General features: G+C 40.2%; 1 protein-coding gene across 1 annotated transcript in view; it reads left to right on the top strand.

Moving 5' to 3' along the window:
• Nucleotides 1–11,373, top strand: part of LOC120568092 (extended synaptotagmin-2-like) — a 92,825-nt gene extending 81,452 nt beyond the window's left edge. Inside the window, exons 19-23 of the mRNA XM_039815305.1 lie at nucleotides 1,951–2,049; nucleotides 2,143–2,274; nucleotides 2,396–2,501; nucleotides 2,800–2,849; nucleotides 9,007–11,373. Coding sequence (XP_039671239.1) covers nucleotides 1,951–2,049; nucleotides 2,143–2,274; nucleotides 2,396–2,501; nucleotides 2,800–2,849; nucleotides 9,007–9,052 — 433 coding nt within the window. The 3' untranslated portion in view covers nucleotides 9,053–11,373. The remainder of the gene's footprint in view (nucleotides 1–1,950; nucleotides 2,050–2,142; nucleotides 2,275–2,395; nucleotides 2,502–2,799; nucleotides 2,850–9,006) is intronic.
• The last annotated feature ends 1,427 nt before the right edge of the window (nucleotides 11,374–12,800 follow it).

Below are 12,800 nucleotides of genomic sequence, written 5' to 3'. Positions count from 1 at the left end.
GCAAAGCAGGCACTGCTCATAGTCCCAAAGGGCAGTACTCTCCATTCATAGACCTTTGGTGGTTCTTTTCGCTTTAGGTCTCACCAGAGAAACTGTAAGAAAGGCCAGTCCTCCAGGAGCAACCGGACCTAGTGGAACATACCTCGGATGTCGCTACTGGAGGCCAAAGAATGCTCTTCGAACCACAACAGCACTGCTAGAAGGGAGGACCCCAGAGTCTGTCCTGGTAGGAGCTTTTTGAGGTTACGGCCTTAAAACCGGAAAGAGCAGTTAAACACAGCTCTGTTCTTGCCATAGTGCCGTTGTACCATAGGGTGCGTTACGTACTAAGTGGTAAGTGTGGCCTCTACTCTGGATTCCAGTTTGACAACATCACCTTATGTCCCCAGTCTCCTCTTCTCAGCTACAGTATATATGCTGCTGCTCACTCTCACCGTCTTAGCCTCCAGCACGTTACCTTGTACTGGCCTTTCCTTTTGGCCATGGTAAGACATCCATCTGCCAAAGCCGCTCAGCATGACTGTACAACTCTTCTGGCAGGGCCCGTATGGTAGTGAAATAGCATTGTGGTGCAGTGAACTAATGCTTCAGTTCCTGGGCTGGACTCTAAATGTCCATCCTAACCTGGTCTTTATGGCAGCTGGCCCGCCAGGGGGACCAAGTCGGACATGTTCCATTCCGATAAGCAGAACTGGCTGAGCTCTTTCAATGTTCCGTAGAGGAAGCCCTCGGAGGTGGTGGTACTTCTGCAGAACACTGACTGGATGTGTGTTTAGCCAGTCCAAGTTCTTTGGCCATGAAAGGTCTCTTGATCTGGTAGAATCTGCATGGCTGGGATGCAGGAGACAGAGTTAAAGATACTACCACTCCATGCAGGACCTGGAGAACCTGGCGCACGGTTCTGAGGGGCAAGTCCTCAGGTTGGCCTTCAAATCCAAGGTCACGGACAGCCACATGCAACAGAATTGTCCTCTCTGAGCCGTCGTCCAGGACAGAATATGACTCCAAGGTTCAATCTCCATTGCATAGCAATACGTTTCTGACCTTCAACAGTACGTTCCGTACTCCATGTTGTCTTTGCTGTGTTCAGGAGACAGCATTCAACCTGTGGGGCTCTGTCTTGGCCCTTTTCTGCCATCCTGTTCAGCTCTTGGAGGACGAGTTGTCTCTTGTTGCAGCTCTTGCAGGTCATCTTTAGATCACACTCTGCTGCTCTGTGGGCTTGCCCACAGTGCCAACACTTGTTGATTTTGTCTGTTGTGAATATACACCATAAGAAAAAAGAAAGTGATACAGTAAGGCTGCCATTTTTCTAATACATCCCATGAAAAGACCAAAACCTTCTCTTCTGCCCTGTCTGTGACAATTGGTTCCAAACCCATTGGTTCCTACTGAAGATGTAAAAGTAAAAAAAAAAAAGAAGAAAAAAAAGGATCACAAATATATATTTATTTAAAAAAGAAGGCTCCGTGATTTTCTAAAACAGCTGGTCACTGTAATTTTTATCAAACAAACACAAATAGTACTATTTTAAGCGGCGGATTAATCCACATTTGGTGCTCTAGTAAGTTTTTGTGGCAGCAGGGCGGTATATGTGGGATTGAGTTAAAAAAAACTACAGTGTGTGTGTTCATGGTAATGAAAGAAAATGTGACCCAATGCAACAGTGTGGCACAGTGATGTGTTTTTAACAACAATGGAGCTCTATGGCACAGAGGAAGAAGATAGATTAGGCTGTGATACACCCACAATACCTATTCTTTGAGAGGACATTTCTACAGATCTGAAACATACCTGACTGCTCTTTAGTTGTAACTTCACACTTTCTCACACAAATCATAATACAGGTTTGAACATGAGGTGCTGTTTTTTTGTGTTAACTCTCTCTCTCTTTTTTTTCTCTCTCTCTCTCTCTCTCTCTTTTTTTTTTTTTTTTTTTTTTTTTCCCAGTGGTTCGGGCCCGAGTCATTCCCAGCTGGGTGAGATTCAGCTGACAGTCAGACACAGCTCCCAGAGGAACAAACTCATCGTGGTCGTTCACGGCTGCAGGTATGAACAAATAAGAGCAAGGAGTTTCTTCAAAAAATACTCTCTGTATTGGGTGAATGTTTTAAGTAATAATCATTTGTTTTACCGCCACAGAAACCTGATAGCGTTCACTGATCACGGCTCAGATCCTTACGTCCGCCTCTACCTGCTTCCTGACAAACGGAGGTCGGGCAGGAGGAAAACTCACACAATCAAGAAAACCCTCAACCCAGTATACGATCAGACGTGAGCCCCACTGTTCTGCTTTCACGTGTTGTTAGATAACTTTATTGTTAAACAGTTTTGTTAGTTTTTAGCGGCTGAGTTGTAAATGTGCTGTGTGCTCTTCCTGTCTCTGCCTGCTCAGGTTTGATTTCAGTGTTTCCCTCGTGGAGCTCCACAGGCGGACTCTAGATGTTGCAGTGAAGAATGGTGGAGGTCTGCTCTCCAAACACAAAGGCCTTCTGGGAAAGGTACAAACTTTCACTGGGCTGGCATATTCTAGATGTTAATTAAATCCTGAGGAACTGTCTTGAAGTGAATGTATTTTAACATGATAGAATTATTTGTTTTCATGATGAATTGTTATGGATTTAAATCTTGAGTTTTGATGATCTGTCAGTTAGATTAAAACCTAAAATAGTGTATAATTTGCAAAAAATATCTACTCTGGACATGACAAGATATGGTCTTTTAATATTTTAAATCAATGCAGTCATTTAAATTAAGTCTTTATTTCTGTCAGTGAAGAAAACTGCTTTTTTTCATCAGGTTCTGGTGGATTTGACCCATGAGGACAGCGCTAAGGGTTGGACACAATGGTTGGTCTTTGATTTCACACTTTTCATTCATAACGATCTGATAACAACAACAATCAAGTGAAACAACTCTCACAAAGTTCACTTTTAATGTATCAGGATCAGAATCATTACCAAGTGAGCACCAACCACCAAGGCAAATTACTCTTATCTATTCTGATTCTGTAAGTTTTCACATTAAAAGAATTTGCCTTGGTCTTAGTGCAAGCAAATAAAATAAAGCAAAGTATTGCAACAGTCAAGAACATGAAAATAGAATTATGGCCATTGTAGGAAAATAATAATAATCAAGGAGCCAGGGAAAGGGGGTAATATTTCGAGATTAAAGTCGTTATTTCATGAGGAAAAAACATGGATATTCTCTGGGATTAAAGTGGCTAATTTAGAGAAAAAATTCAGAAATTCACAAATGTCTTTTTTTGTTGGAATATTATCCCCTTTCCCTCCCGGCATTTTTCAATTTTTTTCCTACAATGGCCCTAATATATAGATATACAGGTAATCTCATTTGTTTGGGATAATGCACAACATTAGTTACAGACAGACAAACAGATAATAATAGTATTAACAATATTTACCAAATATTACATACAATATTTTAAACGAAAGTGCATAGTAGACACTAAAGTACTAAAAACAAGAACCAGTGAGAATCTCAGTGCTCCGTGATAGACAGCGTTCAACTCTGCTGGCAGAGAGCTGGCAGAGGCATTGATGTAGACAATGTCACCATAACCTAAGAGAGGAAAGAATGTTTCCTGGCATTATATAAAAAACAGCATTTCTTACAAAAGAAAAACCCTAATTTCAACTTCACTTTCTTTAAAAGATGTTCAATATGTAACTCAAAATAAAGATAATCATCGATAAAATGCCTAGGTATTTATAAGAGGCTACAAACTGGATAGGAGCAGTGTTGCCACAGTTACTTTGAAAAAGTAACTTAGTTACTTTACAGATTACTTGATTATAAAAGTAATTTAGTTACTTTACAGATTACTTGATTTTAAAAGTATCGAAGTTAGATTACAACTTACTTTATTAGTTACATTCAGCAACTGCCGACAACACCCCCACAGCCTCAACATAAACATGACATCCGGTTTACTGTGAGGCAGCTCGGTGTTGCCAGTAGTAGGATCTGGTTTATTATGGCACGAAAGAGAGCGAGTCCACCGTGTTTATGGGCAGCATTTCCTCTACAACATAGGCCTACTGCCCGACCAACTTCTTCAACTCTCCCCCACTTACTGGTTTTGCACCGATGTCCAGCTTTTGTTGTTCGGGTGGTGGGAGACCTCCTTCTCTCTGCTTCGCACCACCTGCTGGGACTTGCTCTGTAAGTTTGACTGCAGTGCTGCGACTCCAAATGTTTCTTCAAATTTGACGTAGTGTTTTCGTAGCTAGATAGCACTTTGTCGCCACCAGCACAGAGTGTACAACGGACCTTAATATTGCTGTCTTTAGCTGACACAAAGTCAATATAGTGACTGGATTTCTAGCTAGAAAGCACGACTCTCTCCTCCCTCCCATTGTTGTTTACGTTTGTGTCGCGGGCGGTACATGTCAACTGTCCTCATGCTGAAAACGTGATTTGTCGTGATACGCGTGACTTCACTCCCCGAGACGCAAGAAGAAAGCAAAAATATATATTTTTACTAAGGAAAATGACAAAAATAGTAACGCACAGTGACTTGGATAAGTATCTTTAATCTGATTACTGGTTTGGAAATAGTAATGCGTTAGATTACTCGTTACTGAAAAAAGTGGTCAGATTAGAGTAACGCGTTACGTAGCATCACTGGATAGGAGTGCTTTGTGTGCAGAGCCGTGCTTGCGTGTTCTTGTGTGCCTTGCTGTGTGTGCATGTGTTAAATGTGGACGTACGGCCTTTGTCCATGGTGCTGAAATACGTGCCAAAATAGCCACAGAGGTAATTGTATTTATATTTTGGTGTTAAGAGAGTCCCCTTCTTCCTTGCTCACACTCTCGCAGCGCGCGCTAACATAACCATGTTAACGGTGTACCATTATAAATGAATTGATGAATAATGATAAATGAATTTTTGGGATTTTTGACAAACAGGAATATCATTTTAGAGCACATCAAGTCAAGAACAGGCATAAAAAAAATTGTGAATGAGAAAAAAAAACGCCATGATTGTAAACCAGGCAGGCAGGCGGGAGGCAGGCGGTCACACAGTTGCCACAACCAACGTGAAGGTTCTGCTTGTGTGCATGTAATAGACGGGGGAACTGCTGGCATCATACCCTTTGTTTTGTCAACATTTAACACCAGTTTGAGATGGAACAGGTGCGACTGTATAACGTCAAATGTGGCTCGCAGATGTTCAAAGACCAGGGCAACAGTGTTTGCACGACAATAAACAATTATCATCGGCATACATACTGTATGCATAGATGCATCATTCTACCCAACATTGTTAACATTAGTTGTGAAGCGAGTGGGTCCTAAAACTGACCGTTGCGGCACACCTTTGGTGACTTAAATAACTGGACGAGAGACCGTTAAGCTGCACACACTGCTTATGACATGAAAGTAGTTTACAAACCAGCCAACAGCCTGGTCTGAAAAGCCTATATCCAGAACCTCTGACATGATCTACAGTATCGGCTTTGGAAGTGCAGTACAGTATTTTTTGGCGTTCAAGGCATCCACAACATCATTTAACAAAAAAAGATACTTGCAATATCTTTAGGTTCTAAAATTACAAAACACAGATGATTCCCATTTTTTTGAAGCGCCGTAAGCGCCGATGCCAGTGTTGGCAGCATCGGTGCTGCGCCTCTTCCGGAACTGATGGGGGCAGTATACGCTTCAGTGTTCCAGTTGATACATTCAGAAGTAGGAGGTCACCAACAAGCCAAAGTCACGCCCTTCTACTTATGGGACATATCTTTAGAAAATAGCCATTGTTTAAAGTCACCTACCCTGTTAGCTGCTAGCTGCCGTCTGGGATGAGTGAGTGTGTTCATAATAGTGTGTTCAGTAACAATCATCACGCAGCAGTTCTGTGTGTATTTGTAGCATATATATCCATTTTGTGTGTGATCCATCTGGCGTGGGTGAGTAGGAGTCTTGTCAGTGTCGATCGTTGTGGTTTCCTTAGCCGGGCTAGCAGGCCCGGCCAGCATCCTTGCTTCTGCTTCCGCCCCGCCCTCCTGGCTTCACGCGGCCGACAACAATCCAACAAGCGCCCGCTGGTCTGGTGGATGTCTTCCAGAAGACCGTTCAAGCCTTCACAGCGAAAAATTTTATTTTATTTCACCCTCAAAAATAGGTAATTGAGCACTGTAGTGGTTATGACCATATTAGTGACTATGACCACATGGAAACGGACCAAGTTATGTTTGTGCCCTGTACAGTAAAATAGTGTTTTAGACGGCTAGCTGTAGTCTCGTAGTCCCGTGGGAATTCAGTTGTAGCAGTAAAAAGGTAAATTGCAGTGTGCAGGTTGGAGGAGCGTAGTGTGTGAAGAGTGAAGATCGGAGTTGTTCGGGTTTGAATAAATAAGGACGACCATCAAACTCAAAAGCCTCTTCCATGTGTTCAATATCTTCTTTATTCTCCATAGTTACATTACTCCAAGCTTCTTCTCTTGTGAACAACTCCAATCTTCACTCTTCACACACTACGCTCCTCCAACCTGCACACTGCTGTTTACCTTTTTCATGCTACAACTGAATTCCCACGGGACTTCAGCGCGAGACTACAGCTAGTCGTCTAAAACACTATTTTTTAAACCAAAATTTCTCATGATTGACAAGGTTCCAGGCCTGAGGACATCTATAGGCAAATATTGACTTTTGGTCATAGCGCCCCCCACTGGCAACAGGAAATGCGCCTTATATGACAAACATCATTCGATTTACATACAAAACTTATGTGTGGTCTACATGTGATACTGAGCCGCCCCCTATACTTTAACCACGCCCACTTACTCAAGCCACGCCCCCTTTCATAACATTTGAACCATTTAAGGTAGAGTCTTGTGTGAGGTGTCAGTGAACTCAGCAGGGAGTTCCTTTTTTATTGGTGATGGTTTGGCCCGCCCCCTATGCTTTGGCCACACCCCCTTTCACAGCTAATGAACCATATGACGTAGAGTCTTGTGTGAGGTATCATTGAACTCGGCAGGGAGTTCCCTTTTCATTGGTGACAATTTGCGGTGTCTGAGTGCCACGCAAATGCACGGTTGCAAGGAGCGGCATCCGCCGGTAACCCCGACGCGCGCAGAGGCGTGAGGGCCCGTCCATCGCTGTTTGCAGCTTTAATTTATAAGTTAATATAGAAGCTGCACTAATGACGCTAAGGTGTCAGAGCAGGCAGAAGGGGGTCTGTAACAGGCAACAGTTAAAAACTGACCACCAGACAAATCGATACTTGTAGCTAAACTTTCAAACTGCATAGACACAGATGTAGAGAGCAGGACTTGTGCGGCAAGACTGGATTTAACATATATAGCCACACCACCCACTTTTCTTGGACGGTCTGAACAACAAATATTAGACCATGAACTGCCACATCTCTATCCTGTATAGCTTTGGAGAGCCAAGTTTCAGAAATAACAATAACATCAGCACATGTAACATGTAAGACATGTAACCCAGACATATTTTTAGAATCAGGTGTATTACATGCAGTGGAAAGACCAGGCTTAGTAAAAGCATAGCAACTAAACATTTTGTGTGATCTTTGTAACAGAAAGGTAACCACAAGAGTTGATATTGTGGCATAGGGCCCCTGTGGTTATTATCTGAGCAGATGTATGAGGAGAACAGCAGATATCCAAAACTAGTCGAGTAGGACAGTCGGATCGAACAATATTCACATTGCAGAGACAGTCCATATTATTGCTTTCCCAGTGATGATTTTCCAGTAGTTACTAACCATGGTTGAGCAGTGTCCAAATTGCCAGCGTAATAGCCACTGAGGCTCACTGCTGTGATAAGACAGAGAAACACAGGAAAAGTCAGAGCAGAGGTGGAGGGAAATGCAGATGGACATGTCCTCTTAGCCGACATGTTCACCCATCACCATTCACCCGTCTATCAGCTCAGTAAGATCACATATATACTGCAGATACAGGCTTGGCCTTGTAGCCTGGCTGCTGTTTATGCTGCTGATATATGCTGTCGTATAGAAAATAAATACTACAATAAAATATGAAAAACTATACTATAACCAAGTATGTACAATATAGCGGTTTTAAAATTGGAAGTGCAAAATATGTTTGCAGGGGATGTGCAAAAGTTCACAGTATAGCATCTCTAGTGAAAGAGTTCTGCAGAAAACTAATTTAACAATAAAAACATGATAAAAGAATGTGCACCAATATAACGAGGCGACATCATATGATGTAAAGAAAACACCAACTGTGAGCCATAACGTTTTTTTTTTAATCATTCTTTGTTATGGAAAATTAGTTTTAGAAATGTTTTTTGGTCTTTTAAGTAGAAAAGTCTCTCTCTTTTGAAAATCCCAAAAGCTTTGAAGTTTTTTCTAATAAAAAAAACATCTGCTAACATATGTTTCACTTATAGATATCAATATGAAAATGTTTGGTGAAAAATGTTCTTATCACAACTCGTTAATTTATGTGACCTAAATATGACATTTCGGTGACCAGCTGTTGTTTTTTTATGTCTCTGTATCATGTCATATTACATGAATATATTAACACATAACCATCTCCATAAAGTGCTATTTTCAAGGTCAGGAATGAACCTTTAAGCCTGAATAATGTAATATTATTTTGAGGTGATACCTGCAGCTGTTTCATTGTACTGCTGCCATTTCTTACTGAGCAACTTCCAAACTGTGGAGATCCAATAGATTGAGAGGAGACATGGCTGCAGGTATAATCAGTGGCTACATATCATGTTGTCATGCTCAGCTGCAGCAGGATGTTTTCAGTGTCAGAGTTGCTGTTCCAGGTAGAGCAAATTAAGTACTTGAATCCTTTGAAAAGTTCTGCTATTTGCTTGCTCAAACTCACTCGTTATGAACTCTGTGATTTGATTGAAACCCTGTTCGGGGAGTTTTAATGTAATACTAAAACACTGACGTCAGAGCCAGTTAAAGGAAAAAAACGAAGCTGGAAGTTTTTTTAAATGAAAGCCTCTTTCTCCTCCTGCAGGTATGAGCTGAGTGAAGATGGCCTGACGAAGCCTCACCAACTATAGACGGCAGCCATCATCATCATCGTCATTACTACCATCATATCGCCACATTTAAGTTTACAGTATGGCTTTTATTTTTTCTTTATTCTATGTGTACAAAAATAAATAAAACAGCAGCTTTTGATATTCATTTAATCACATCAGTCGCAAGGCAAACCTCCCCTTTAAGAAGTTAAAGGCTGATAGACTAAAGGGAGTTTAGGACATGTAAAATACTATATGTTACATAATGTACTGCTGTGTAAGTCTATATTTCATATTAAGGATAAACTATAGCATCTGTAGAGGAAGACAATCTATTTTTTTGCTGTTGCAGCAGTTTCCTGCATAAAGAACAACCATGTACAACTTTGTAAATATAAAGGATGATGCTGGCCGAAACAGACGGCGCCTTCTAGAGATAAGTGAGAGGAGAAAACGATTTTGTCATTTTATTTTATATTAATTTAAATTTTTTTTTTAAATGAAAAACATTCTGTACGGAGATTGTGAAGCAGAACAGGCAGGCGGTCCTGAGAAAGACTGAGTATTTAACATTTCACCCTCGTTGGTTTTGCTAATGCAGCTTTACTTTGCTTTATTCCACTGCAATAATGTGTGTATTAACAAAGTGAAAAGAACTATAAGTATTGTGTTAAATCCAATACAAGTACCATTTTTTCAGTTCTTTTCCATCTGTTAAAACACTTGTTACACTGAAATAAGGTCATTGTTAAGTCTTACCTGTTCTGTTTTAAATGAATATATTTGCACATCAGTGTGTTTTTATCTATTGGGGATCATTTTTATTCTTAGTTGTAATTTAAACATTGCCTAAATTCCTCGTTTTTTTAGCAGGTCATTTTTATCTTAAATTAACAATATAATTAAAAATGTAAACATTAAAGTGTCAAGTCTTTAAATAATATAAATAACCTTTTTTCATGTTGTCTCTCTTCCTCCTTGTGAGAGTTCGATGAGAAGATGTTAAATATGAAGCTACAGCCACAAGTTGGTTAGCTTAGCATAAAGGCTTGAAACAGGGAAACCGCTAGCTTTAATATGTCTGAAAGTTTAAAAAAATCTCACAGAATAATACATTCTATTTGATTTTTTGGTTTAAAGTGTTAATTAGTGAGCTTGAGAGGTGCTGGTGGATTTTACTTTTAGACATAGCAAAGCTGTTTCCAGTCGTTCTGTTGAGCTAAGCTAATCTATTGCAGCTGGCTATATAAATTTAACAGAGTTCTATCCATCTTCTCATTCTGCTATCTGTAAGAAAAAGAAAATAAGGGTATTTTCCAAAACTATTCCTTTAGGTAATTCAAGTGTTATCATAGAACCGACTGCAGTTCTTGGCAAGACCCGCCTCTCAGTAGCATTTGCGCACTATGATTGGCCAGGTGTCCATGCTTGCTCAAGGTATCTATCTCCTGACCAATCGGCTATCCTAACCTTAACTACTCTAGGTTAATGCCTAACCCCAACCTGCTTCGTAGGGCGAACCATAATAACACATATTTCATACATCAAATCTTGGCTTTAAAAGTGAGAAAAGTTGACTCCAAAACATAGACATTAGGTGTAAATGGGCTTTTTTGTTTGTCACTGTTTCAGTGAGGTTGATATCATGATCATTTTCACTACATTCAGTTTGAGTTATGAATCAATATTAGTCTTAACTTGTCATTTAGTGTCATTTTTAACACGTGTCTGATTTGAACAAACTATGAGTAGTCTAAAGCAGAACCTGTTGAAAATGACTTTTACCTTTTGTTTGTTTTGGTTACATACACTTTTTTTTCCATGCACATTAAACGCTGCTTTGCTTTAAATCACTTGTTTAAAGGGATGATATCAGTAACCAATACATAGAAAACAGACTCCTTTTGTATTAAATAAATACATATGTTGTCTACATGGCCCTTCAAAGCCAAAGAGTAGCGATCTAGTGTTGATACAGAGGAGGTTTGTGTGACCTTTTGACTTTCAAAACACAAATACAGATCTTTGCAAGCATCAAGAAATTATTTTACACATATGTATGTAAACGGTGTCTTTTAATGTGTTTTATTTGTGTTTTGCAGCTGTCTTGACTTTGATTTTGTAAGAATCCCACTGTGTATGTAAGACATTGGACTAGAGAGCTTCTCTGGACGGTGGTTTGTTGTCTCTGTCATGTTAATTTATCTTGTGCCTTAAGATTCATACGACCATGTATAAAAAGAACCAAGACAATGCTCCAACAGTTTCTTATGTTTCAGAAGGTCTCCTAAATGTCTTTTATTAAAACAAATAAAGAGCTTTAGCTGGCTATAGCAGCATGAAGCTGTGCAGCACTGTGATGTCTGACCACTCTATTTTTATTTATATGTTATTGGCTGGTGGAATTTAATTCTTGATATATCTATATAAGGTGATAGTAGGCTGATTCTGTAATTGTCTTAATGTCAGTGTTTTTCTGCTCCAAATTATTTAGTCTTGTTTAACTCGAGGACATTTTGACACATCCAATTGTTAATTTAAATTAGTTTAGTGTAACTTTCTCAGTTGTATGGGTCCATGCCTGCTGTGTCATCTGTATAACTGTAGAGATTGATGATTGCTCCTCCTGCTGGAATATTTTGATGAATCATTTCCTCCAGATATTGGTGTCAAGAGACAACACACACACACGCACAGTACTTGGCATCTCTTGCTGTTTGTCATAAATAAGAACTGTGCAGGTGGAGAAAGAGAAAGTTTGAGAGTATGCTTCTGACTGGTGGCATGTGGGTATTTTAAATGTGTGAGACTATGTGGGTATTTCTATCCTCATAAGGACCAGATGTCCTCAAAAATGAGCTGCTGGGCAACTATTAATCAGCCCACTCTGAGCATTTTGTACAGTATTCCTGCAGCTGAATATTACATGGCCTCAGGTTTGCTGTGTGGTTATTTGATTAAAAATAAATTCACCAAAATAATGTTCTTTAACCTACAAGGGATCTCCTGAGTATAAAGTGAGCTGTGGGCCCTTTTTTGATTACCTCTCGGTGGTTTATTATAAATTATAAATGCAACACTTTTGTTTTTGCCCCCATTTTTCATGAGCTGAGCTCTACGTACCCAAAAGGCTTATTTCTCTCAAATATTGAGCACTTCTCCTTTGCCGAGATAATCCATCCACCTCACAGGTGTGGCATATCACGATGCTGATTAGACAGCATGATTATTGCACAGGTGTGCCTTAGGCTGGCCATAATAAAAGGCCACTCTAAAGCCTGGTTCAGACGGCAGGATAATTAGGCCGATTTTAGCCCCGATTCACCCCTCCCGACAATCTTAAGGATGCTCCGATTATCGTAAAATAATCTGATCAGATATTCCTGCCGTGTGTGGTGTGTTAAGACTGCTCTCGTCTGCTCGGAAGGATGTCGGGACCGCTCCGATCTCAAATCGGGGATATCCAACATGGTGGATATATTTGGCCCGATTTCTCCTCGTGTGTGGTGCCCCCCGGGGACAAACGAGCACGCAGCCTGTGGACTGTGGCATACAATAAAGTTGATGGGCATAACTACATCCACCAGAGTACATGGAAACGAATATATGAACGTGTATTTCAACGGTAATTAATCTGTGTAATACGTAACGACATTTCTATGAGAAAAAACAACAACTCACCTCCATATCATGATGTAGCTGAGTATAGTCCATGCTCGCGTTGTCTCCACTTCTTTGACCATCGCCTTTTCTTTTGATAACTTTTTTTTTCGGTTAAAAACAAACT

This window comes from Perca fluviatilis, chromosome 11 (genome assembly GCF_010015445.1).
Source record: "Perca fluviatilis chromosome 11, GENO_Pfluv_1.0, whole genome shotgun sequence".
Lineage (NCBI taxonomy): Eukaryota > Metazoa > Chordata > Actinopteri > Perciformes > Percidae > Perca > Perca fluviatilis.
Note: the sequence above shows the minus strand (reverse complement) of the source record. Positions and strands in the feature narration are given on the sequence as shown.